This window comes from Nelumbo lutea, chromosome 4, assembly GCF_056320005.1.
Source record: "Nelumbo lutea isolate HS-2025 chromosome 4, American lotus-T2T, whole genome shotgun sequence".
NCBI classification, from domain to species: domain Eukaryota; kingdom Viridiplantae; phylum Streptophyta; class Magnoliopsida; order Proteales; family Nelumbonaceae; genus Nelumbo; species Nelumbo lutea.
This window is the reverse complement of record NC_142687.1, coordinates 17,046,177-17,073,699: the sequence shown is the minus strand read 5'-3', so window position 1 is coordinate 17,073,699 and position 27,523 is coordinate 17,046,177. Positions and strand designations below refer to the sequence as shown.

At 40.1% G+C, this 27,523-nt stretch overlaps 2 protein-coding genes across 9 annotated transcripts in view; one reads left to right on the top strand and one right to left on the bottom strand.

Annotated features, from left to right (window-relative positions):
- Positions 1-1,246: 1,246 nt before the first annotated feature.
- LOC148854222 (ATP-dependent RNA helicase) lies at positions 1,247-5,624 on the top strand. Of its 4 annotated transcripts, XM_088982677.1 has the most exons (5): positions 1,306-3,259; positions 3,332-3,427; positions 3,687-3,846; positions 4,357-4,423; positions 5,104-5,624. In XM_088982677.1, exons 1-5 carry the CDS (start codon positions 1,565-1,567, stop codon positions 5,231-5,233), a joined length of 2,148 nt encoding a protein of 715 aa, XP_088838803.1. In that variant the 5' UTR covers positions 1,306-1,564; the 3' UTR covers positions 5,234-5,624. The 4 variants fall into 4 exon arrangements, with proteins under 4 accessions (XP_088838800.1, XP_088838803.1, XP_088838801.1 ...); XM_088982675.1 differs by having other exon boundaries at positions 3,332-3,846; XM_088982676.1 differs by having other exon boundaries at positions 1,340-3,427.
- Positions 5,625-7,870: 2,246 nt separating this feature from the next.
- LOC148854221 (ATP-dependent 6-phosphofructokinase 5, chloroplastic-like) overlaps positions 7,871-27,523 on the bottom strand; it is a 42,854-nt gene continuing 23,201 nt past the window's right edge. For 3 of the 5 annotated variants that reach the window (XM_088982679.1, XM_088982681.1, XM_088982680.1), the window contains 3 exons: positions 10,043-10,123; positions 9,836-9,964; positions 8,529-9,006 (listed from right to left, as the gene is read on the bottom strand). In XM_088982679.1, the coding sequence (XP_088838805.1) occupies positions 8,839-9,006; positions 9,836-9,964; positions 10,043-10,123 (378 nt within the window). In that variant the 3' untranslated portion in view covers positions 8,529-8,838. Of the gene's footprint in view, positions 8,340-8,528; positions 9,007-9,835; positions 9,965-10,042; positions 10,124-27,523 lie in introns of those variants that run through there. The other 2 variants (XR_016112396.1, XR_016112397.1) reach the window with 1 other exon arrangement.

The window sequence follows — 27,523 nt, the reverse complement described above, 5'->3', positions numbered from 1 at the left end:
TTATAATAATTAATAATATTATACTTTTATTGTATATATATATATATATACAAAGTTATAAATATATATATATATATATATATATATATATAAATATACATCTGATTGGATCTTCTTGGATCGGATAGGGGGTATTGATTCGAATCTGATCCGATTTCTGATAAACATCATATTATCCAATGCGATCCGAAGATTCAAACAGGGTGATCCATATTCGATCAAATAGAATCGGATCGAATCCGATCCATTTGCACCACTACCCCAATCCCATTACCCCTCCTTTAATAAAAGAAATCACAGGATATAATATTAACTCTATCGAGTCCAGATCTGCTCCTCACGCAGCGCACCTCACACTGACATTGACTTTATAGCATATCCTGATCATACATCGGGAGCATCTCCCCTATTTTTATTGATTATTCATCAGAGATATTCCCGATACAAGGTGAGATGTGGCTGTGAGATCGGTGTGAGGTGCGCTATGCACATCCCATTCAATTCTAAATGCCCATCTCACAAACACATCCATCGTGGATTGCGAACTTCTCCCGTGAATAATAATTAATAAGCACGAGAGATGTTTGCAATGCATGATAGGATGAGGCACCAGGTGTGAGGGGTAGATCCGGTCTCATCTAAGACTCCCAGTATTGAAATTAGGGTTGTTCATAAGAATGCCCAACCCGACCAAACCGACCAACTCAGACCGACCCAACCCGAGTTGGTCGGGTTTTCATTAGTACCAGTTGGTTTCAGGTTGGGCAAATATATAAACTGATATATCGGATTGGTTTCGATTTTCTTGCATAAAAACCAAAACCAATCCGACCCGAACCGAACTAGTCTTCTACTAGTTCGGTAGTTCCTAGTTTGAGTAGTTTCCTACTTAACTATAACTAGTCTTCTACTAGAATTAGAAGGCCCATTAGGCAATTGCAATTAGAATAGGCAATATATCATAGTTTCTAACTTTCTATAATCTTTTACACCAAATAAGCAACCCATTAGGCAATTACAATTAGAATTCAATTCGGTGTCCTTTTATACAGGAACAAAACCGAAATCGACTCAAACTGACTCAAACCGATCAAGTCGATTTGGCCTATCAGTGGGTTGGTTTCGGTTTCCACCTCAGGTAACCCGACCAGGTCGAGTCAGTTGGAAAAACCCCAATAAACCGACCCAACCCGACCCGTGAATACCCCTAATTGACATAATGTTATGTGGCGAGTTTAGGAAACCCGTCCCGTATCAGGTTTTCATGGTCAAAGTTTTGAAATCCAAACGAGTGTTACGAGTCGCGGCCGAGTTGCAATTTTGGGATTTTGGGATTTTGGGAGAATGGAGCCAACAACCGACCGAAATCCAACTTCTAACCTTAGGGTTTTTTTCGGTGGGAAAACGTTGGCCTCTCTTTTTCCCTCTCTCTCTCTCTCTGAAGAAGGTAATAAGTTAGATTTTGTGATTTATCATCTGTTTGGATTTGCATTCCTTCGTTTTCTTTCAAGCGCTTCGATCTTTCAAGATATATTTATATTTTCATGGCTTGCATTTGAATTTAATGGCGAGAGGTCCTGCAACATCGCTTTTTCGAATTTATTCATCTAGAAGTAACGCCTTCAAGGTCCAAATTGTCCTATCGAATCGATTTTTCCATTCTCCAGGAGGATGTGGGTGTTTGAATTCCCAGAGAAGTTCTTTCCTTTCATTTTTAGACTCACAAATTCGGGGAGTTTCGACAAGTTCGATGCAGCTGGATGCTGCACAACTTGGGTTTCAGATTAAACAACTTAGGGATTTTCATTTCGTTAGCTACAAACCCTTCTCGACGTCGACGACGACTGAGAAAAGAGACCCTGTCAGTAAGGAGAGTTTTTACGATTCGTCGGCAACTGAATGTGAAAGCACCGAGGATAATGGTTCTCGGAACGATGCCTGTTTTGTGCATGTGGCCTCTCGTGATCCCGTTGAATTATATCGGGAACTCTGCAACTCTGAGAAGGCTGCAAAGCAAACTAGGTCCGATTGGGAAATTTTAGTTGAAATTTTCAGGTCCTTTGCAAAATCGGGTTGGGCATCGAACCAGGCCCTTGCGATATACATTGGTGCCTCGTTTTTCCCTACTGCTGTCCACAAGTTTCGGTCTTTCTTCCTGAAGAAATGTCCAGATGATATTGCCAAGTACTTGGTATCACTTGGTCCGTGCGAAGAATCAGAGCGATTTCTTTTCCCCATTTTTGTCGAATTTTGTTTGGAAGAATTTCCTGATGAGATTAAACGTTTCCGGGATATAGTTGAATCTGCAGACCTTACAAAACCTCATACCTGGTTCCCTTTCGCTCGGGCGATGAAACGCAAGATTATCTACCATTGTGGCCCTACCAACAGTGGCAAAACATACAATGCACTCCAACGTTTTATGGAAGCCAAGAAAGGTATTTATTGTAGTCCTCTGAGGCTCTTAGCCATGGAAGTTTTTGACAAGGTGAATGCCCTTGGTGTATATTGTAGTCTCCACACGGGGCAAGAGAAGAAAAGTGTTCCATTCGCCAATCATATTGCTTGTACTGTGGAAATGGTTTCTACAGATGAATTGTATGATGTTGCTGTCATTGATGAAATACAGATGATGGCAGATCCTTGCAGAGGCTATGCATGGACTCGTGCTTTACTTGGATTGAAAGCTGATGAAATACATCTCTGTGGAGATCCAAGTGTTCTGAAAATTGTCCGAAAGATTTGTTTGGAAACTAGGGATGATTTGATTGAAAATCATTATGAAAGGTTCAAGCCACTTGTGGTAGAAGCAAAGACTCTGTTGGGAGATCTTCGAAATGTTCGGCCTGGAGACTGTATTGTTGCATTCTCAAGGAGAGAGATATTTGAGGTGAAATTGGCAATCGAGAAGTACACTAACCATCGTTGTTGTGTTATCTACGGTGCCTTGCCACCTGAGACTCGACGGCAGCAAGCAAGTTTATTTAATGATCAAGAGAATGAATTTGATGTCCTGGTTGCAAGTGATGCAGTAGGGATGGGTTTGAATCTAAATATTAGAAGGGTTGTATTTTATAGTCTTTCCAAGTATAACGGTGACAAGATTGTTCCAGTTCCTTCAACACAGGTGAAGCAGATTGCTGGAAGAGCTGGTCGCAGAGGAAGTCGCTATCCTGATGGCCTCACAACCACCTTGCATTTGGATGACTTAGACTACTTGATTGAGTGCTTGAAGCAACCTTTTGATGAGGTTAATAAGGTGGGTCTCTTCCCGTTCTTTGAGCAGGTCGAATTATTTGCTGGGCAGCTTTCAAATGTTACTTTTTGCCAGCTACTGGAGAAGTTTGGAGAGAACTGTCGTCTTGATGGCTCTTACTTCTTGTGTAAGCATGATCACATAAAGAAGGTTGCGCGGATGTTGGAGAAGGTACAGGGATTATCTCTGCAAGACCGTTTTAACTTTTGCTTTGCCCCAGTTAATATTAGAGACCCGAAAGCAATGTACCATCTTCTAAGGTTTGCTTCTTCATATAGCCAAAATCTTCCTGTTAGTATTGCAATGGGCATGCCGAAGGGTTCTGCTCGTAATGATTCAGAGCTTTTGGACCTTGAGACTAAACATCAAGTTTTGTCCATGTACCTATGGCTGTCACACCACTTTAAAGAAGAGACTTTCCCATATGCAGAGAAGGCTGCAACAATGGCCACAAATATTGCAGATCTACTGGGTGAATCTCTCACCAAAGCTTGCTGGAAACCTGAGCAAAGGCAGGCAGGCAAGCCAAAGTCTCAACAGAAGGAAGGTGGTTATAAGAGACCTCTGTCGCTTGTTAAAGTACAACAAAAGTAAGTTTTACTTGCTGTTTTTTTTGATAAAAATAAGTTTTACTTACTGTATTCATTGTTTTCTTCTGGATTTATGCAAATTTTAGTGTTGCCAATTTTTATCTTTTACCATTTACTTTTGTGCTTTCATGGCTGCAAGTTTTATTTCCTTATTGTATTCATATTTTTTATTATTTTCATTTAAATTGGAGATTTCAGCCCAAGAGGAAGGACTTCTTACACGGGTTCCTAGCTGAGAGATCAATTAATTATCTAGCTAGGGGGGGAGGACTGGAGGAGTAATGTTTTTCTTTTTTCTTTATTTTTTGTGGGTGGGGCAGGATTATTTTTCTTTTTCTTTTTTTAATTTTAATTTATGATTTGCCTGCTCTGAGTTGTTTTTTGGGACTCTACTCTCCTACTTTGGTTAGGATAATTGCCATTATTTTTTAAGTCATTGATCCAGAAGAAAATTTGCTTGAACTTATTCACATACCACACCCAAATCTGAAACTGCAATTCCTTTGGCAGGAAAAGGCATGAAAAATCTTCTCAGCATTACTCCCCAGAGAAGGTCCTGGCATAATACCTTTTTCAGGTACATGTATTATCGTTGTACTCAATTTCATATTTCATCAAAGTTTGTAGTGTTTTTCATCTCCCTCTTTCCCTCTCTCCCTCTCTCTTACACACACAGAGCCACAGAGGCTGTATCTGTGTGTGAAGGCGCATGTCTGCACAAGTTGGAAAAGTGAATATTCTGTGTGCACAAGTTAGAAAAATACCAGGGCTCCTACGTGAACATAAGACATGGCCCCTAGCTGGGTGGAATAGTGAACAGGATTTTTATACCCAACCTTAATATTGAGTTGGGTAAGACCTTCCTACGTTATTCTGGTTGTGTTTTCTCCTGATCTCTGGACATTCCTAAGGTATGCATGGTCTCTTTGTTATCATCTAAGCCTTTTCCAACTATATGGGGTTGGTTATATGAATCTTGTTTTACCTTTCTGTTCTGTTTAGTGTCATATCCATTGTTGAATTATGGGTTTTTTTATTTGTTTTTGCTGTTAAATTATGGGGTTGGCTACATGAATCCTGTTCCGCCATTCCTTTCTGTTTAGTGTCATATCTATTGTTAAAAATCATGCATCTTCTCTTGTATTACTAAATTATGTATTCCCTTTATTCTTTCATCCCATTTTTTAAGACACTTTTTATTAGTTTGCATACGTGACTCAACTGTTTATCTTTTCTTTTTCCCTCCTTTGTGAGAAGGCCTGTGTTAGAATATCAATGCTCAGGGCATGGAGTTGGATTTCTCCTATATTTCAAGGGCTTCTTTCAACTAAATGCTCATCGAAATTCATTGACTTGGTCCTATGATCGCTTTTTGGGTCCATTGTAATCCTTTCAACTAAATGCAAGCTCCATTCAGGAGGTAAAAGCAGTTGCAGAACCATTGGTGCTTTCCTCATGGGTTCATCATCAAGGATATCTTGGCCATGGTGGAAGGTTTCAGGGAAGTCGTCTTCAAGTTCACTCCTCGTCCTTACAACTTTAGCACACGGCTTAGTGTCCAAAGCTATTTATTTCCCTGGGAATTGGGTTTCATTTTTGTAAGGGTAGGGGAAGCCTGGTTCCAGGATTTGTTAATGAATGACTCAGCCGTGTAATGTTCTCTGGAATGCATTACAGTTTTTAACCAAAAAAAACAGAAAAGAAATTCGGGTAACCAGAGAATTATATTTATTAGCTGGATAAGAAACGAACGCGAAGGGCAATTTTTTGGTCATAAATCTTCCTATCTTGTTAATACCGGTGGGTTCTCTATGATTTGCAGGAGCGGACATGGCCAATCCAGACCGTCTATTTGATAGGGGATCTCTGGATTGGTAACATGGAATGTTCTCTCATTCGTGCCATTCTCATGCCTCGGTAACATATTAGATTGGATATTTTGGCAGATGAATACAGCCAACAAACTATTGGAACTAAAAAAAAAAAAAAAGACTGAAAAAGAGGCTTCTGTTTGCCATGTGGAAAAGGTCCTTGCGCAGTAGCGCTGAAATTTTGCAAGTAATTGAAGGGTGAGACAGCATACGGTGTAGAAGCTCGTTTGGGAAGGTTTCAGCTTTGATTGAGCTCTTTTGAAGAAGTTAGGGGAGTTGAAATAATGTGAGCTTTGTGGCCTTGTGGGGGTTTTTGGCCAAACAAAGCATAGCGCCTAGGCTTCTAGTGTGGGGTCTACTTTGCAAAGCCAGAAGCCAATGCTTGAAAGCCCTTCCAAACGGGCACTCCATTTGGTCTTTGAGTCCTTCCATCGTGTTTGTCTTGTGCATACTAATACGCTATAATACTATAGGTTCAATGCGTTAATGTGAAAACTGTGCTTGGTTCCTTCACATTTTTTCGTTCAAGGTTTGTATTTTATTTGCTTAACTAAGAAAGGTAATAATTATAATCGTTTGACAATTAGGCGCCACTAGGCACCACATTAGCGTAACGGTAAAAATCCCAATAGTTTGTGAAAGCTTTAAAAAATACCTTCTTCAAACGGTAAGTGTACACAAAAACCGAAGTCCATTTTTGCCATTTTCGATGCATATGGAAGAGCAAGAGAGGGGAAATGTGGAAGTGGCACCTATGTGGCAGCGTTTATTGAATGAATTCCTACAAAACCAAACACCCTTTAACTGTTAGGTTTCTTGTTTTCTACCAAGGAATTTGTGTAATTAATTGCCAATGCACAGGAACATGAGATAATAAGAAGCCTTTACCAACTGAGGGCTGGTTCATTGGTGTGTTAGCTGGTTTATTCTAGTGTTGACGTGGAATTGAATCCCACAACCGGCACTTTGGGAGAAAAAAGGGGTCAAGGGGGAAGTTATAAATGGTGCATGGCACCAAATACCAAAAAAAAAAAAGATAATAAGAATATTTTTGCTGCAAGGTCAATTCAAAAGCTAAATAATCAAACCATTTGAACTGTCATCTGACCATAATTTTGGATATGGATGATCTAAAACCTGGATTTTCACACACACACACACACACACAAAAATTGACTTGGTAAAAAATTCTCCAACCCAAGTAGTTGAACCATTGATCCATTCAACTTGATCATTAGGTCAAGGGTTACACACTAGAACTTGGGGAGGCTATAACTTTAACTCAATTGTCTGATTGGGTTAATTAATTATTATTTTGATTTGGGGTAACTTCTCGAATCTGTCACAAGTGACTGAAGGTGCCTTACCCTGTTATTTTTGCCAAAAAAGCCCTTTTATCGCTTCAAATCGTAATTCTTAGCATATTTTCTAAAACTAAAACTTTAAAAATTATATATATTTATTGATAAAATACATATTTATACACACACATGCGCATTTATATACATATAGGAAATATGCTGATGTATCATCTAACCCATTCAACCCAAATAGTCGAACTGATGACTTGCGAACAAGAGGCAAAAACCGTTCAGCCCCCAAGTTGGTTTTTAAAACCTTGATAAGATATAGTGAGTCTTGTTCCAATTATATGGAGTTGTTTAAATGAATCTTGTTTTCCCATTCTATTCTTTAATTTTGGGTTCAAATTAAATATTCTTCATCCAATTTAGATTAGACTTGTATTGAATTTGGATATTTAATAGCATTGATAAATATACAGAAATTAAAAATATCAGAATATTATGTCATTACTAAAATAAACTAAAAATTAGGAGTGCAATTTGGGCAGATTAGGGTTGAACATTTGTTAAAATTTGAAAATTCGATGCACTATAAATTCTTCAAATTCGGTACTCAATTTGCAACCCTACGTCCTCTATTAAAAATGATTTTGATATTGTATATCATAAATAAAGTGACTTGAAAATAATAATTTTATGAAGCAAACCTGACTAATTACTAATTTTTAAATATTACTAGATTGAATCATATCAGAAAATATTAGGGTTTATCCATATTCCATCCAATTATAAAATGGATGAAATTAGACCACATTAATTAGATTGAATATAGATTTGAATAAAGTACTATTTGCAGAATTAAACTTTTCAAATAGAGAATAATAGGTTATGCAAGTTAACGATTCCAAAACAAGAAACAGGGCCAACTTCTCCAACCCAGATTAAAGAAACATCAATGCTATGCATATTCATGTACAAGGGAAATATCTCAGACCGTGGTCCGTGGAGAACCCCCGGTTTCACATGAGCATCGAATGTTTTGTTTCCTACCCACGCTCCCCTCCCTAGTCCAGAGTCCAGACCCAAAAAAACATAAGAAAAATGTAATTGCCTTATCCCATAGCATGCATCTCTGTTAAGAAATCCAGAGGGTATCGGGATCCAGCGGCCCCAAATGCAGAATCTGTGGAAGCTGAAGCTTTACTAATGGCCGAGATTGCCTCCACCCTCGAGGGCAGATGTTTTATTTCTGGGGATTGTCTGACAGTGATCGGCCTAATGCAAAACCCACTTGCTGAAGCTCCATGGTTATATCATTCTGTCATTGAAAATGCTCGTGAATTAGTGCCAAACTTGCCTTAAGTATCATTTGGTTTCTTTCGTATAAGTTTTAATGTCTTAGCGCATGCACTAGCATCATGTCGTTCAAACTCCTGTAAACCTGGGGTGTGGGATATCTCTCTCTCCCCCGAGGTTCCTTTCTCAGTTTTTTTAATACAAATCCTAGTTTCCTTTGGCAGCAAAAAACATATATTCATGGTATAAAGCTCTGAATCAATAGGCTTATAAATTATACACTCGGCATGCCAGTTACCGGCAGTCATGCTACAAAATTGCCGGAGTTGTGATACCTTTATTTGTAGGCTGAAGCTCGATTTCAATGGTACCAAATCATCTCATCTCCACCTCAAAAGCGACCAAAATACATCTCTTCTTGAGATTAGCAAGAAAATGCAGAAGAAATAGTAAACAGGGGTTTCTACTTCTTCGCAATTGAAACGTTAGATACTTTGGATATTTGATATTATCCAGGGGTATTACATGAAATCAGGTTGCCCAGTGGAAGTCAGACATCGATGCCACATCCGACTGTTGGGATCGACAGTCCTCGGAGACGCTATGACTTCGGGTATGGGGAGGTACACATAGTGGGTGTTACATATTCCAACCGTAATGCCACTGTACCCTGCAAATGCACCATGGACCTGCAAAGATTGTATGTGATTGTGGGTTATACATGCTTACAGGAGATATGGCAAATGTATGTCATAGAATGACAGAATGTTCACTGGGTAGAAAACAAGTGTTCTGCCGTCACACAGAATTTCAAGTACTCAGTACATTTAAACATACAACTAAATATTAGTCAAAATTTTTTATCAGCTGAAAAATAGAAAGAAACTTAAAAAAAAAAAAGAGGTGTTTGGAAGTTGTCAGATTATCCCTACATGTATGTTCTTGTTACATTTGCAAAATAGAAGTTAAAAAAAGCTGCAGGTTAGGTCCACATCCAGTCCACCCACCTCAAGAACCCCAATGATAACGGGGAGTGGCATTGCGTAATGGCCATTTCTATTACATGTATATTTCCTAGACCAGCTTCAGTAGTGTAATCTGGATTCTAGATGGGCAACTATTGAAGCTAAGAATATTATTTTCTAGATATCATAGGACTGAACAAGGTGAACCGTGAAAAGCAAGGCAAATGTTGCTTAAGGTCGTAGGTGTAAAGTTCCAGATATGGCAAATATGGAATTCAAGGGGCCAATATACCAATGCATGGGCTTTCAAATGATTGCATTACACCCAAAACCATATAAAACGATGATACTATTATGTAATAAAATCATAGATTAAACTATCACATGTACATAATTAACATGGTGTTACACCAATAAATGTATATGTAATATCAAACTATGTCATTGCTATGCAAATACTCAAGAACTCAGAAATAGAAGGAAAAGCCATGTCTTAGAGAGTTATAAGACCTAATGTCATGGAAGGAAATCCAAGGAATGATATAAATCTTACTGCATTTTGGCCAAGGACAGTGCAGAGTATAGCATCAGAAGCATTTGGACGACATGCTCGTATCATATAAGTAGGATCGATATATTTAACATCAGCTGGAATTCCTACCTCCTTGAAATGCCTTTTTATCTGTATAAAAATCGGTAATGTTTCTCACATCAGCAAAGAATATGGATCGATAAGCTATCACCTACGAAAGAACCTTACCCGCTGTTGTATATGGACCCCAATATCTCCAAGTACTACATTTCCAGATGCATCTGTTGCATTTGACTTCTCTAGCAAATCCTGCATGTTAGAAGTCAACATGCTATTAATGTAATTGATAAGTGACTCAGTTTAAGTTGCACTTCATATTTGAGCAATTCTTTAAGTGGGATCATGGTTTCAAAAGGCTTAGCCTTGAGACAAGATGCGCAGATTTTGCCTCAAAGCTTAAGCCATATAACTTTGATATGAGGCTTAGGCATTTGTCAGAAAGAGGTGTAAGCCTTAAGCCTCAAGGCATGAGGCGCAGACAGGCATAAGCCTCAAGAAATAGTGACAATTAGAATATTTAACACAAAAAATGATTTCCTTTTTTTGTTTTAAAATTAGAATCATTTTTTATGAGGCTTAGGCCTTTGTCAGAAAGAGGTGTAAGCCTTAAGCCTCAAGGCATGAGGTGTACACAGGCGTAAGCCTCAAGAACTTGTGACAATTATATTATTTAACACAAAAAATGATTTTATTTTTTTAGTTTCAAAACATATGGGAGGGGCAATTTAGTAATTATGGGCCAAATAAAAGGAATAAAACCAATAGAGAAAATAGAGTTCTTAGTTTCTGTTAGGATTTTAGAAGAGTTCAACGGCTCAACGCAACAAGGGCAAAAGGAACCTTTATGATTCTCTCTTCATTGTTGGTCAAATCAAGTGGGATTTTTTCTTATTAATTTTAACTAGAAATCTAGCATCCTAGGTTTGCCATTTTTCTTTATTTTCTACACAGTAAAATAATATCTACCCTATTTGCCTCTCATTTCTCTTCCTAATGATTTCTTTAGTTTCTATTTTTGCACAGGTATAAACTAAGTTGTTTCCTTTCTTCTAAACTGTCGGGAAACTAGAAATCAAGTATTGATCATATGGATGATTCATCAGATGACACCATTAGTAAAAGAAAATTTGATGATGGGGAAATTTTGATAATCTAAAACATTATGATTGATCATTTAAACAATTTTAGAATTTTGGATTTTGAAACTTGAAAGGTTTATGGTTGTTAGTTGATTAGCTATTATTTTTTTGAATGTTAAAAAAAGTGATTGCATATATACTTCTATCTTATGGATGCTTGTAACTTCTATCATTCTATTTTGGTTTATTATTTGTTCTTTTCATCATTTTAACTTTAAGTAATCTTGTTTTCCTCTTTTTTAATTTTTTGAGGTTTATGCCTCACCCTTTTGGGCCATTAGGCCTCAACTACACCTTTACCATTTTAAAACCTTTGGTAGGATGTATCTCTAAAAGCAAACCCTTCACCTTAGATTTCTCATTTTTGTAAAATTAAGTTCTAACTAGAGTTGTTAGATTACCAATGTTAATCAAGAAAGGCACTAATTTAGTTCAAACCAAAATATTATCTTAAACAGCTAATACACACAAAACCTATTCAAGTCCAGCAGGTGATGCATCTCCTAGGAAGAGTCATAAGAATCATAAGCATTAGGATCAGTCCTATAAAGGAGATCCATACAAAGCATATAAATTTTTACTGCAGTTTATTCAAAAGAATGGGTTGGAACTGGTAGGTAGAGAAAGTAGATACATGGCTGGGCTAAGCCTAGTCTTTGCAAATTCAATCTAACAACTAAAAAGCCAGCTATTGTGTCAAGCCCTTCACCAAATCTAACTTATCTACAAAAGTAACTCAACTGAGTCATAATCACTATGAGTTTACCCATAAAAGAGATCTATACAAATTGGTTATTGATCTCAAAAAATAATTGTTTCGAAGCAGAGTTGTAGAATCTGGAAGACAGAAGACAGATATATGACTAGGTCCAGCCTAATCTTGGAAATTTTTAAGATTGAGCTATAATTTTCACTCCTAAAAATCCAGCCAAGAATGTTTCAATTTCTGAACCTTTCACCAAATCTAATTTATCTACTTGAAAATGTTAAAAATGCCATATGGAAATGTTATAAAAATTATAGATTGGCAAAAACATTGTGAAATATGCAAGTATACAATGCTATTTTATGTAATGACAAAAGACACATAGTTAGACCCATTCAAATGATTATCTTGTTCCAAATCACCAAACAAAGGTAACTGATAAAAAAACACCACAATGCTGTCCTGTAAACTTTAAGAGTCAAAACTACATAATAGATGAGAGAGAGAAGATTTTTTTTGGAAAAGTGGTAAAGATGATTGTAATTAAATTGCCATAAGAGGGCAAGGAACCCTCAACAAAATAATTTAGTATAAAATAAATACTAAATTTAAACTCAGAGAAGGTGCAAATGGTTCTAATAGATCAACCAAACAATTTAGTATACAACAACTACTAAGAACCCGCACCCCTGTCATCTAGCCTCACCTCGGATGCCTTGAAAAGTATGCTTCTAAGGTCCACTCCTTTACTTGTGGAGCAATGAATTCACATGGTCACAACACTTTCTTTTGACCCTCCAATAAAATACAACATGCTATCAACCAAATGAAAAACTGAATCACCCAGTGAATGCTTGCCCAGGTGATTTGGTTTCGATGTGTTCACATGGTCACAACACTTGCAACCCTTTAGTGAAACACATATATGCTATTAATCAAACGAAAATCCCAATTATCCAATGAGTGAATCCTGCTATAGCTACTCCAAATGACACACTAACAACCTAATATATAAAAAAATAGGGATTGCCTCTAGGGTCTATGACCTTACCATGACAATTTAGAAGATACTATGGTAGCCTAACATGTTGAACAGTGGGTTCACATGACCACATGCTTTCACGCAACCCTCCAATGAAAACACAAGCATACTATCAATCGAATGAAAAACCAAATCACCCAATGAGTACATGCTTGGGTGATTTGGTTTCGATGAATTCACATGGTTATAACACTTCCTTGCAACCCTACAATAAAACAGAGGCATGATAACAATCAAATCATACAATGTGTGTTTTTCCTACCCCAAATGATACAAAAAAAAAAAAAAACCCACTAACATATGAAAAAATAGAAAGTACCTCCAAGGTCTACTACCTTACTATGACAACCAAGAAATTCCAAGGTAGCTTAACATGTGCTGTGATGTGTTCACATGGTCGTAATACTTTCTTGTGACCTTCAATAAAATACTAACATTCTATCAATCAAAAGAAAAACCAAATCACCCAATGAACACATGCTTGCGTCATTTAATTTCATTCACATGATCACAACACTTTCTTGTGATCCTCCAATAAGTCACGAGCATGCTAATGATCAAATTTAAAACCAAATCACCTTGCAAGTGCATGCCTAGGTGACTTGGTTTCAATTAGTCCATATGGTCAACAACATTCTATAAATCAAATGAAAGACAAAATTACCTAGTGAGTTCATGCTTGTTGTTGTTACCCCAAGTGGTATATGAACACTAACTTACTAAGAATATCAAGAAATATGAAGGTGGCTTAACATGTGGAGCAATGAGTTCACATAATCATAACACTTTCTTTTGGCCTCTAAGAAAACCCAGGCATGCTACAAGTCAAAGGACAATCCAAATCACCTAGTGAGTGCGTGCTTGGGTGATTTGGTTTTCAAGAGTTTACATGGTCACAACAATTTATTGCAAACATCCAATCAAACATGATGTTGTCAATCAAATGAAAAACCAAATAACCCATTGAAGGCATGCTTAATATTGGTACACCAAATGATACAAGAACAACACACTACAATATAAAATAGACTCAATCACCAAGATATTTTTTACACAACGCTCTTCCATACTTTTAAATTCTTAACTTTGAGATTATAATAATAAAATAAACATTAACAAAATAAATATATTCAGTTTGAGTTAAAATACTAGTTTCTTTTATTATTTTACCTATTTGTTAGGGTTCAATCAAGATGTATACTGAACACATTGACTTTCATCCTTTGTTTTCTTCTATTCTTTTCTAGGACAAAATAGAGCCTCAAACCCTCTATTTTCTAAAATTTCTTTTCTTCCATTTTTTTTTCATGCATATGTTGATTTTCTATGTTTTATGTGAATTTTATACATTTCTTTATGAATATTATAGACAATTAATAGTGAAAATTTCTGGTTGCTATGGAACCGAGGGAATTACCCTAGGATTCGTGGTTTTTATTCAGAAAAAATCCTGTTATGATTTGGCCTGCCTTGGAGTTCTATTTGTCTGAGATCGGCTATATAGAAAGAGGTAGAAAGGTGGAAGAAAGAGAGAAAGAAAAAAGGAGAAAGTCTAGTTCGAACTAGAAGTCTCAAGAACGTAACTCCCATTCGGTCAAACAGTGCTTTTTATTATTAAAATAATTGAAAAGACATATGTGCCCTTATTTAAGGAAGGAGCACTGGTTCTAACACAACATTACAGATCAGCAACCTTAATCTGGGTATAAGGACAGAAATACCCCTACGCTAACACTCCCCCTTAATCTGGGTATAAGGACAGAAATATGTCACTTTGTTACATATGTAGTCCACTCTTCCCCGACTCAAACCTTTTGTAAATAAGTTAGCCCACTGGTTTCCTGTATTAACATATGTAGTGTCTAGCTCTCCATTCAGCACCTTCTCCCTCACAAAGTGGCAGTCAACTTCAATGTGCTTGATTCTTTCATGAAACACCGGATTAGAGGAAATATGAACTGTAGCCTGATTGTCACAATTGAGCTTCATTGGAGTATTGATGTTGTACCCTACTTCCTGTAGAAGGTTCCTTAGCCACACTAATTCACAAACAGTGTGCGCCATAGCCCTATATTCTGCTTCTGCACTACTTCTTGCCACGACCGTCTACTTCTTACTTTTCCATGTCACCAGGTTACCTCTCAGGAAAGTGCAATAGCCTATGGTAGACCGCCTATTAGACATAGAATTGGCCCATTCAGCATCAGAATACCCTTTTAGTTCAAGTGTTCCGCCACTCTTGTATATCAGACCGCGACCCGGAGGTTTCCGCATGAACTGCAAAACTGCATTCCAATGAAGAATCAAAGGTTTCTGCATGAACTGGCTTACCACATTAACCGCAAATGAGATGTCTGGTCTAGTAATGGTTAGGTAGTTCAGTTTACCCACAAGTCGTCGGTATCTGCCAGGGTCTTCAAGCACATATTTCCTCTGGCACAGATTAATACCATACTTGGATCTTGCTACCTCTATCCCCAAGAAATATTTCAATTTACCAAGATCCTTTGTCTGAAAATGATCCTGCAGATAACTCTTCAGCCTATCAATACCCATGTTATCATTCCCAATAATAACAATATCATCTACATACACCACCAACAGTATTTTTCCTCCCGGAGAGTCATAACTAAATACAAAATGATCAACTTTGCACTGTTTCATACCAAACTTCTTTACTACCTCAGTGAACCTATCAAACCATGCTCGATGAGACTGTTTAAGCCCATATATAGCCTTCCTTAGTCTGTACACCTTACCATCCTCCCCATGAGCAACAAACCGTGGAGGTTGCTCCATGTAGACCTCCTCGAGTAAGTCACCATGCAAAAAGGCATTCTTGATATCAAGCTAATATAGCGGCCAATCATACATGACTGTAAGAGAGATCACAACACGAACTGACCCTATCTTAGCAACCAGTGAGAAGGTCTCTATGTAGTCAATACCATAGGTTTGGGAGTACCCTTTTGCAACCAATCGCACTTTCAGGCGTTCAACACTACCATCAAGCAAATACTTAACTGTATAAACCCATTTACAACCAACAGCTTGCTTCCTAGGAGGAAGAGCGGTGAGGTCCCAAGTATGACTATGATGAAGAGCAGAGAGTTCTTCCATCGCTCAGCACCACCCTGGAAAGGCAAGGGCTTCCTGGACATCCTTAGGGACAACAACTGATGATAACAAGGTGACAAACTGGCGATGGGAGGTGGAAAGGTGAGTAAGTGAAACATAATTAGAAATAGGATGAAGGGTGCAAGTACATTTATCTTTCAGCAAGGCAATGGGGAGATCAAGCATAGATGCAGAGTGCGGGTCTGGTGCCAGATTTGTCAACGGAGATGTAGCCGGAGGAGTAGTAGCTAGTACGCGTGGGCGATGTGTATACACATGACGGATAGGTGGGCATTCAACAGGTGGTGGCACCGGAGGCAAGGGTTTGGTCACGGCCAGAACAAGGGGAAGAGGGTCGGCAACGGGAAGTGGAAGAGGAGGTGATGAGGAGGAAGAAGCATCACCGGACCCCAAAAAGAACAGAGTAGACTCAAAGAAGGTGACATCAACACACACAAAGAACCGTCGAGAATTAGGATGGTAATACCTATACCCTTTCTGGGTCCGAGAATAGCCAAGGAAGACGCATTTGAGAGAACGGGCATCGAACTTATCATTCCCAGGACCTAGATTATGGACGAAGCAGACACACCCAAATACCCTAGGCGTAAGAGGAAATAGAGACAAAGCGGGAAACAAGACTGTAAACGGAGAATGACCATCAACGATGAATGTGGGCATTCGATTAATTAGAAAGCAAGAGGTAAGCACTGCATCACTCCAAAAGGGTTTGGGAACATTCATGTGATGCATTAGGGATCGTGCTGTTTCCAAGAGATGGCGATTCTTTCTCTCAGCCACCTCGTTTTGTTGTTGGGTGTAGGTACATGAGGTCTGATGTATAATGCCATGTTGGTCCAAGTATTCTTGAAATTATGAGGATAAATATTCATGACCATTATCAAAACGAAAAACTTTAATGTGGGTACCAAATTGATTACGAATCTCAGCATAAAATTTTTGAAAAATGGTAAACAATTCACTTCTTTCTTTCATTAGATAGAGCTATGTCATCCTTGAAAAATCATCTACAAAAATGACAAAATATCTATATCTATTATATGATATCACTTTATAAGGACCCCAAACATCGGAATGAATTAAAGAAAAATGACTTGACACACGGTTATCAACCCTAGAACTAAACGGAACGCGATGGTGTTTCCCAAACTGACACGACTCACAATCCAAAATAGAAAGTTGACTCAAAGACGGAACCAAAGGCTTCAAAACTTTTAGCGACGGATGACCAAATCGGCAGTGCCACTGGAAAGGAGAAAGGGATGATTAGAGAGTTGTTGAAGTTCTGCCACCACCATCAAAATGATACAGTCCACCAGCTTGATGCCCTCCACCAATTTTCATCCCCGTCTTGAGATCTTGAAAAACACACATAGAAGGATAAAAAGTAATGGAGCAGTTAAGTGATTTGGTCAATTTACTAACAGACATAAGATTAAAAGGCAATTTAGGAACATACAAAACTGAGGAGAGGGATACAAGGTCTAGGTCAACATTACCAACACCACAAATTGAGGATGTGGAACCATTAGCAAGGGTGACAGATTGTGATGTTAAGCAATGAGATAAGGAAGAAAACACACATGGAGTTCCAGTCATGTGATCGGAGGCTCCAGAGTCAATGATCCAGGGATTGGGTGTGGATGCCAGACAAGCCATACTTGAGTGAGCGAAAGCCACCGTGTTCTACTGTGATTGGATAAACCTCTCATATTCATCACAGGGAACACTCACCATCTCCTTCACGGGACCATCTATGGATGTAGGACGTATCTGATCAGATGAATGATTCTCCTGTCTAGAGCTGGAACTGGAGTCACTAGTCGCAGCATGATTGGCCCAGGTTGAGGGTGGACCATGTAGATCATAACAATAATTAATGGTATGTCCATCCATACCACAATGAGTGCACTTCCTCGGGCTTGAGCCACGTCCTCTACCACGGGCTCCCCCTGAATCTCTGCCCCCAGTACAACCACCACCATGATTATAAGTAGGCCCACCATTGCCACTTCAGCCATACACAGGACCACTACTACCACCATGGCCAGACTAAGCTCCCCGAACTCCACCTCTAGCACCACGACCTCCCGGTACAGCAAAGGCAGATCTATCGGAGAAATTAGAGTTCTCAGTAGATCCGATAGAAATCCTCCGGAGTCGAGCAAATACCTCTTCTAAAGAGGGGAGAGCTGATCCTCCTAATATCTGAGCCCGTACTGGTTCATATTCAGACTTTAGTCCCTCAAAAAATCTAGTCACATCAAGTTGTTCTCTCTGTTGTTGCTGAATCTTGACATCAGAAGTGAGAGGGTGATAGACATTCAACTCATTACATATGTTTCTCATGCTGGCATAGTACTCCTTAAGACTCTGATTGCCCTGTTGCAGATTAAAGTACTCCTGATACAGCTGATACACTCTGGTTGTATTGTCCTGTCCCGGATACAATTTCTTCGCATGGTCCCACACATCTTTGGCAGTGTCAAGAAACATGAAGTTTACACTAATCCTGGGTTCCATACTATTCCACAACCATGGGATGATCTGAGCATCCTCTTGCTCCCAATCTTCATACTCGTGAGAGTCAGTGGAGGGTTTCTCCTCTCTTATGTGTTTTACCTTCTTCTTTGCCTTTAGAAAGACTTCGACGGATTTAGCCCAAGGCACATAATTCTCTACATTTAGTTTAATGGAAGTCATCTAAACATTCAAGTAGTCTGTAGGCACCATCACATTAGGTTTACAATCATTGGTATCTCCCATTCTGTTATCACCGATTCTGCACACTTGCTTAATTCTATTACCACTGAATTCTGCACACTGCACACGACGATCACACTGATTTTCAGCACTTGTTGTTGCTGAAAAGTGTGCTCTTTACACCACAAACCCTACTCCTACGACTATCTGAAATCTCACCACTATATGATCACAACTCTTCCTTCGAAATACACAAAAACAACATAAACCCTAGAATGCTACTATCTGAAACCCCAGCATATGATCTGAAACACACTTCCTATTTGATTCATAACAGCTATCATGCACAGAAATCTCTTACCTTATCACTGAAGGAACAACCACATGAGCAGGAAATCAGTCCACACAAGACAGCCACTGCACCACACAGATCAGTCCTCTATTCTTCATCGATTAGGGGAGGGCGATCTTAGAAACCACAGCAACCGACCACACAAGACCCGACTGGAGGCATAGAAACCTCCAAGGGAAGAGGGCGATCACTCCTTTTCAGCCCTTTCCCTTATCTCCAGTTCAGTGCAGAAAAATCAAGAGAAACCCTAGATAGGGTGTGCAGAGAATAGAAATCTAGGCAGACAGAAATCTAGGCAAATTCAAGTGGCTCTGATACCATGTTATGATTCATCCTGCCTTATTGTTCTATTTGTCTGAGATCGGTTATGTAGAAAGAGGTAGAAAGGTGGAAGAAAGAGAAAAAGAGAAAAGGAGAAAGTCTAGTTCGAATTGGAAGTCTCAAGAACATAACTCCCATTCGGCCAGACAATGCTTTTTATTATTAAAATAATTGAAAAGACATATGTGCCCTTATTTAAGGAAGGAACATTGGTTCTAACACAACATTATAGATAAACAACCTTAATCTGGGTATAAGGATAGAAATACCCCTACGCTAACAAATCCCATTGCCTAGGCTGTGTCTAGGTGCCCACCTAGGTGACTAGGCAAAAAGGTGCCCCCCTATCAGCTAGCCTTGGCTTGGCATCTTGAGAACTATGTTATTGTTGCCAGTCAAAATGGTCCAAGGGCAACACTGTCAATTCACTCCTAAGCCGAGGTGTGGTCGAGTAGTCCAAGGCTTGAAGTGGCCGGGGGTTGGTAGGTCTATCCTGTGAGAAGTGAAGAAAGGAGAACGTCAGAGGCCCCGGGTTGGTACTCGAGGCGGAGACTTCGACAGTCAAGTTAATATGAATGCGGTGCAAGGTGGACGAGGCCTAAGGTGTGAACACTTAGATAAGGCCACAAAGGAGACTAAGAGTTCTCAAGTTCTTGTTCTTGATTCTGTAGGGACCTTCCTAGTTGGGGCCGAGCTTGCCTACATCGGGCTCGAGCACCAGCAGAGGGTGGCTTGCTACTATAACTCAAGGGTGAAAGAGAGAAGATGTGATTTAGACCAATAAAATTAGCAGAAATATTTAGATTAAAGAAGAAAGATGGAAGAAAGAAGAGGAAGACACCAAGAAGAAGAAAGAAAAATGGAGAAGAAAAGATAAAGAAATGAGGAGTTTGATTATCTCCTCCTTCCCCTACTCTAATCTTTTTATTAAACTTAATTAAGTTAGATAGTTTACAAGGAGGCCCTTAAGTAGGTGTCCACATTAGCAAAAACACTTAAAAAACAAAACAGAAGCTAAAGGCCCATAAGGAAAGAAGGCCCAATAAGAAAACATAACAAGAAGAAACTAATAAGAATGACACTAAAGGACTAGGGCCCATTCGGCCCAGCCTCTCTAATCTTCCCCTCAAGTTGAGCAAAGATATAAATCGTGCCCAACTTGCTTATATAGTGAATCATCTTTCCTTTGGGAACACCTTTTGTCAAAACATCAGCCAACCGTTCTTCAAAAGCAACAAATGATAAGCAAGCTTCTCCTGAGGCAACTCTCTCTCGTATAAAATGTTTGTCAACTTCAATGTGCTTAGTTCTGTCATGTTGAACAGGATTAAGTGCAATGTTGATAGCAACCTGGTTGTCACAATATAACATCATTGGCTTCTCACAGTCTATACCCAATTCTTCTAAAAGTGATCTCAATCACAGAAGTTCAGAAACTCCATGTGCCATTGCCCTGTACTCCTCTTCAGCTGAGGATCTTGCCACTACAGACTGCTTCTTACTCCTCCATGATACAATAATCCCTACTACCGTAGCACAATAACCTGAAGTGGACCTCCTATCATCAATACATCCGGCCCAATTAGCATCAGTGTATGCTTCCAGTTTCATGTGTCTATGCTTAGCAAACAAGATACATTTTTCCTGGAGTCCCTTTTAGGTAGCACAGAACCCTCTCAGCAGCAGCTAAATGTGTATATCTAGGAGAATGCATAAACTGGCTAATTACACTAACTACATAGGAAATATCTGGCCGAGTCATACAAGGGTATAATAACTTCCCAACCAGTCTCTGGAACACTCCCTTATCAGGCAATAGTTCACCCTTAGTAGCTGACAACCAATGATTTAGGTCTATAAGAGTAGAAGCAGGTCAAGCACCCAGTTTCTCAGTATCTACAAGAAGATCAAGAACATACTTTCATTGAGAAATGAAGAGACCATCCTTAGACCTAGCAACTTCAATTCCCAAGAAATATCTGAGTTCCCCCAAGTCTTTAATTTCAAACTCAGTGTTAAGAAAACTTTTGAGATGAACAACTTCCTAGGTATCATTACTAGTAATCACAATATTATAACATAGACAATCAGAAGGGTCACTAAGGAATCTCTCCTCTTAACAAACAAGGTATAATCCAACTGAGTCTGTGTGTACCCAAAAGCAACAAGAGCAACCCGAAATCTATCAAACTAGGCTCAAGGAGATTGTTTAAGGCCATAAAGGGACTTCTTCAGTTTACAGACCTTTCCTTGCATCTCCTTCCCATACACTCCTGGAGGTAAAGACATATAGACCTCTTCATGTAGGCCCCCGTTCAAGAAAGCATTCTTTATATCAAACTGATGAAGAGGCCAATCAAAAGCAATAGCTAAAGATAGCAAAACTCGAACTGGAGTCATCTTGGCTATTGGGGCAAAAGTTTCCAGGTTGTCAATACCATACATCTGAGTATACCCTTTAGCAACCAAACTGACCCTTATATCCAAGGTTCAAAATATCGATACGCTTGATGCGCCGGTATGAGCATATCGGGCAAATCGATACTATTTTTTTTATTTTTTTTTCTAAAACCGATTCAAGGGGCGCGGTTTAGGTCTCCTCCATCCCCTGAACCGGTCAGACCCCCAATACACCCACTATAGGGGCGTATCGGTGAGGTCCCGGAACGATACGTATCGGCCGATAAGGGCCAATATGTATCGATACTTTGAACCTTGCTTATATCTCTCAACAGTACCATCAAAATGATAATTAATAGTGAATACCCACTTACAGCCTACCGGTTCCTTTCCGTCAAGCAAATCCACAATTTCTCAGGTATTGTTCTTATGAAAAGTATCTAGTTCAGTCATCATAACATCCCTCCATGCTGGTTTGGACAAGGCTTCTAGGACAGATCTGGGAGTCACATGTGTGGAAATAGAGGCAAGGAAGGAATAGTAGGAAGGGGAAAGAAGGTTGTAGGACAGGTGTTTGGAAATGCAATAAGCTGTACATTTCCGTTTGCCTTTGCGAAGGACAATAGGGAGATCAAGGTTAGGAACGGTATCCGAAGTGGTAGAAGAGGGCTGACCTGTTACCTCAGTAGTGATGGGAGGAGCAAGAGGCACATCTGAAGGCGTGGAAACAACTTGCATGTCTCTGAGTTTGTCTCTAGTACCACCTTTGGATAATAGGATGGGAAGGAAATGTGGTAGGATGGGCAGGAGGAGGGGGAGCGGGAACATGAGAAGAAGAGCCAATAGGACTCGATTGGAGGAGAAGATTCAATGGGAAATGGAAGAGGAACAGATGGTGACAATGCAAACAACTCCTTTGAATGCTCCCCCTCAGGAAAAATGCCAAAGAATGGAACAGACTGCAAATGTGACATCTTTGGAAACAAAGCGAGTGCCACGAACTGAATCAAAACAACAGTATCCCTTTTGTGTGGAGGCATATCCCCAAAAGACACTTGTGTGCTTTAGGCTCAAACTTATGTCTTTGATGACTGTGAACATGAACATAGCAAGTGCACCCAAACACTCTAAAAGGAAAAGAGAAGAGATCCTCATTTGGAAAAAACAAGCTAAAGGGAGTTTTAAACCCCAAAACCCAGGAAGGCATTCGGTTTATCAAGTATGCAGCTGTAAGGACAACATCCCCCTAAAACTTAACAGGAACATGGGAAGCAAAAAGGAGGCTCCTTGCAATCTCAACCACATGTTTGTTCTTCCTTTCCGCCACTCTATTTTGTTGAGGAGTGCAGGAACAGGAACTCTGATGAATAACTCCAAAGGTATCAAAGTAGGAGGAAAGGCTCCTCAAAATATTCCTTTGCATGATCAGAACGAAATATTTGGATCCGAGTGTTAAATTGGGTAAGTATAAGTTCATGAAATTTTTGTACAATATTTGGTACTTCATCTCGGGATTTCATGAGATAAATCCAAGTGTAACGAGAAAAATCATCAATAAAAAGATGAAATATTTGTAACCCCCCATAGCAGGTAAATGATATGGCCTCCGCACATCAGAGTGCACAATATGGAAATGAGAAATAGATCTTTTATTACTCACTGAAAAAGATTGTCTACAATGTTTTTCAAGTTCAAATGACTCACAATGAAGACTCGATAGGGATATTCCCTTAAATATTTCTGGAAACAAATGACTTAAAGCTGAAAAAAACAAATAATCAAATCTAAAATGACATATCATGACTCTATCAACTGACTCTGATAAAACAGACTCCAAAGCTACTCCACTAGGTAATCCAAAACTTTGATCAGAGACATCCAGCAAGTATATACCATTCGCCTCATGGCTACTTCCAATCGTTCGTTGAGACTTCAGGTCCTGAAAAACACAATAAGTAGGAAAGAAGGTTATGTTGCAGTTCATTGATTTTGTTAAACTACTAACAGATAAAAGGTTAGTGCTAAGTTTGGAAACATAAAGGACAAAGAATAATACAACTAAGTTAGAGGCTCTAACATCCCCCTTGCCAGAAATGGGAGCAAGAGACCCATTGGCAAGAGAAATCTTCTCTCTACCTGAGAGGAGCTGGTATGAACAAAAAAGGTTGGGTTAGCTAGTCATATGGTCCGATGCACCGGAATCTATGATCCAAGGAATTCTACAATTACCCAAGGTTGTAGCATGATTTGCAGAAGTACAAATACCTGAATGGCAAAAGCGGATGTAGAGGGGGTGCCTGAGGAGGAAGATGCAACAGTAGACTCCAAGTGATGTATCAACTTCCCATATCTCTCAAATTCTGTCTTCACAACTGCCAGCTATTCCACAGTAGATTTTTCTTCACTTTCAGATACTGTAGCAACATTTGCATTCTTGAGCTTTCCAGACTGACCACCCTACTTAAAATTGTTGTTGTTCCAAAACCTTTCTGGAAGAAGATCTGGATGAAGTTTCCAACAAAAATCCTTCGTATGTTTCGGCTTCTTGCAACATTTGCATTCTGTAACTGTACCTGTCTCCTGCTCTCTTCACTGCTCACCATAGAGTATGCATAAGCAAGTGACACGTCATCCTTGGCTAGAATATTTTGCCTTGTAATATCAAATTCAAGATTAAGTCCTGTAAGGAATTCAAACACTCTGTTTCTTTCCACAAATTTTCTAAAAGTTTATGCATCTTTGGTGCTTTCCCATACAAATGCTTCCATAACATCTATCTCCTGCCATAGTGACTTCAATATCGAATAGTAGACAACCACACTCTTCTCCCCCTGTTTTAAAATTTTCACATCATTCTTTAGTTTGTAGGCTCTTGCAACATTTAATTTCTAAGAGTATGTTTCTATAACTCTATCCCAAACCTCCTTGGCTGAAGTCATCCATAGATAGTGTTGACTGATGTGGGGCTGCATAGAATTTACCAACCACCCAATAATTATGTAGTTATCCTGTATCTATTTCTCATATGTAGGATTAGTCTCCTTCGGCATCACCTTACTACCCGTGAGAAACCCTAGTTTACCTCTACTATAGACATGGATCTTAATAGATTGTGCCCAAGCAAGGTAATTTGTTCTGTCAAGTTTAATTGTAGTCACTCCCATTAGAATGGAATCTACGGGACCAACCTCCCATTTGTTCTGTCAAGTTCTGTCAAGGTAATCTGCTTCATCTCACTTCCAGATTGCTCCATCAATCAAATGAAAATAAAAAAACAATGTTTTCAACCTTTATAGACCTAACTAAGGTCAGTCAAACACTCAAAAGTCCCAAAACTAGGGTTTCACCGTACCTGTTCTCTGGGGAGAAAGAGAGAAGAGGTAGCCACTCAAACCAGAGCAATCCAAACCACTTCCAACTTCAGCCACCCACTTTTGGAGATAAAAAGGAACCCCCCAGGCCTTGAGCGCCACACCCAAACAGCCTCTTCAACCCGTAACTAGAAACTCTCTAGTTGGCTAGGGTTTTGGGAAAAATTCTGCAGCCCCACTTTGTTGGCAATCTTCGGCCAACTTCTAACTCTCCAAACCCTCTACCAACTAGGCAAACAAGATCTTTGATTGATCAGAAATTTATCTCTCCATACACCTTTCACTTAAAAAAAAAGTGTATGGAAAAAAAAGGAAAAAAAGGAGAAACAGAAGGAAGACCTGCTCTGATACCAAGATGTGATTTAGACCAATAAAATTAGGAGAAATATTTAGATTAGAGCAAAACGATGGAAGGAAGAAGAGGAAGACAGCAAGAAGAAGGAAAAATGGAGAAGAAAGGAGGAATTCGACTATCTCCTCTTTCCCCTACTCTAATCTTTTTATTAAACTTACTTAAGTTACATAATTTACAAGGAGGCCCTTAAGTAGGCGTGCACATCAGCAAAAACAATTAAAAAACAAAACAGAAGATAAAGGCCCATAAAGAAAGAAGGCCCAATAAGAAAACATAAGAAGAAACTAATAAGAATGACACTAAAGGACTAGGGTCCATTCAGCCTAGTCTCTCAACAAGAGACACTACAAAGAAGGAAACCTTGTCCTCAGAAAAGTCACGGTGCCCGAGCCTGGTTTAGGCAAGCTCGGCCTCAACTGGGAAGGTCCCTACAAAATTAAGAACAGGAACATGAGAACTCTTAGTCTCCTTTGTGGCCTCGTCTGAGTGTTCACACCTCAGGCCTCGTCCACCTTGCACCGCACTCGTATAAACTTGACCGTCGGAGTCTTCGCCTTAGGTACCAACTCAGGGCCTCTGACATTCTCCTTTCTTCACTCCTCGAAGGACATGCCTACCAACCCTCAGCCACTTCAGGCCTCGGACTACTCGACCACACCTCGGCTTAGGAGCGAATTGACAGTGTTGCCCTCGGCCCATTTTGATTGACGACAATTGGCGCCGTTTGTGGGAACGTCGCTAAGACTTCCCGTAACTTAACATACTCTAAGAAACTTAAGTGGTACTCCTAAGCTTCAACCGACATGGCAAGAAACACCAGGAACACTCAGAACTTGGTCACCATGGACCAACTCCAGGCAGTCCTCGACCAGTTGGACAACCTCGCCCAACGGATTGACAAGGTGCACCCCTTGGTAGGAGGCCGCCCCGCCGAAAGCTCGAGGCACCATGGCGAACGTGCGTCTGCGGAACCGTTAGCCATTTTCCCGATCTACTCCCACCGAGCCAACCCCCCAGAGGGGAAGAATCAGCACAGTCTCACAACCACCGCCAAAACCAAGAGCATCACTGCCACCTAAGAGAACCCCCGAGACGAAGGTGGGCGATCAGGCCATCACAGCCCCCTTTCAAGGGCCGAGGGCCAACGCCGCGCCTCTCCCTCTCACATCCCAGACCTCCAAGACCTCTTGAATGACAAACAAGCCAGAAGAAATGACACGGGCCTGCATCAGAGTATTCGGGGAATCGGGCCGACCCCTACCAAGTTCGAGAGGACCAGGACGGGGCCCAAGCCCCCCTTGACCAAAGAATTATTGACCTACAAGCGCAACTTGGAGTCGTCAAGGACAAGCTCTATCAAGTCATAGAAAGCCAAGCTGAAGCCTCAGCCAGCCAAAACCCTCTGTCCGGGAGAATGGATGCCTTCACCCTAGACATCATCTTCGAACCTCTCCCGCCACACTTTAAAAAGCCCACGCTCGAGATGTACGACAGGACAACAAACCCAAACAACCTGGAAAGTTTCAAGGCGCTCAAGCTCCTTTACGAATATTCCGACGCCCTGACGTACCGAACTTTCTAGGTGACCTTTAAGGGGGCAGCCCGCCGATGGTTCTCAGGGCTCCCCCCTCAGTCAATCAACTCATGGGAATAGTTCGCCAACCTCTTCCTCACCCACTTCATCGGTAGCAAGCGGTGCCAGAAGAGTGTCGTCTCTCTCATGGCCGTCCAACAGAAGCGCGGTGAGAGTTTGCGGTCCTATAACGACCGCTTCAAGAAAAAAGAACTCGAGGTTCGAGATCTTGACCCCATGGTCTCCATGCGCACAGCTATCAATGGTCTACTGTTGAGCTCGACCCTCAAGTGCTTGGTGGCCAAGACACCGTCGAAGTCTAAAGCAGAATTCCTAAAGAAGGCCCAAAAGTACATCGCCGTCGAGGAAGCCTCGACCGACGATCGCCAAGAAGGAGAAGCCAACCGCCACCACGGAGGCCCAAAGATGGAGACAACCGCAACAACAACAACAACAACAACAGAGACAACAAGAAGCCACTGGCCCCGACCATGGCTTACAGCAAGTATACGCCGCTCACCACCCGGATGCAGATCCTCATGCAAGTGG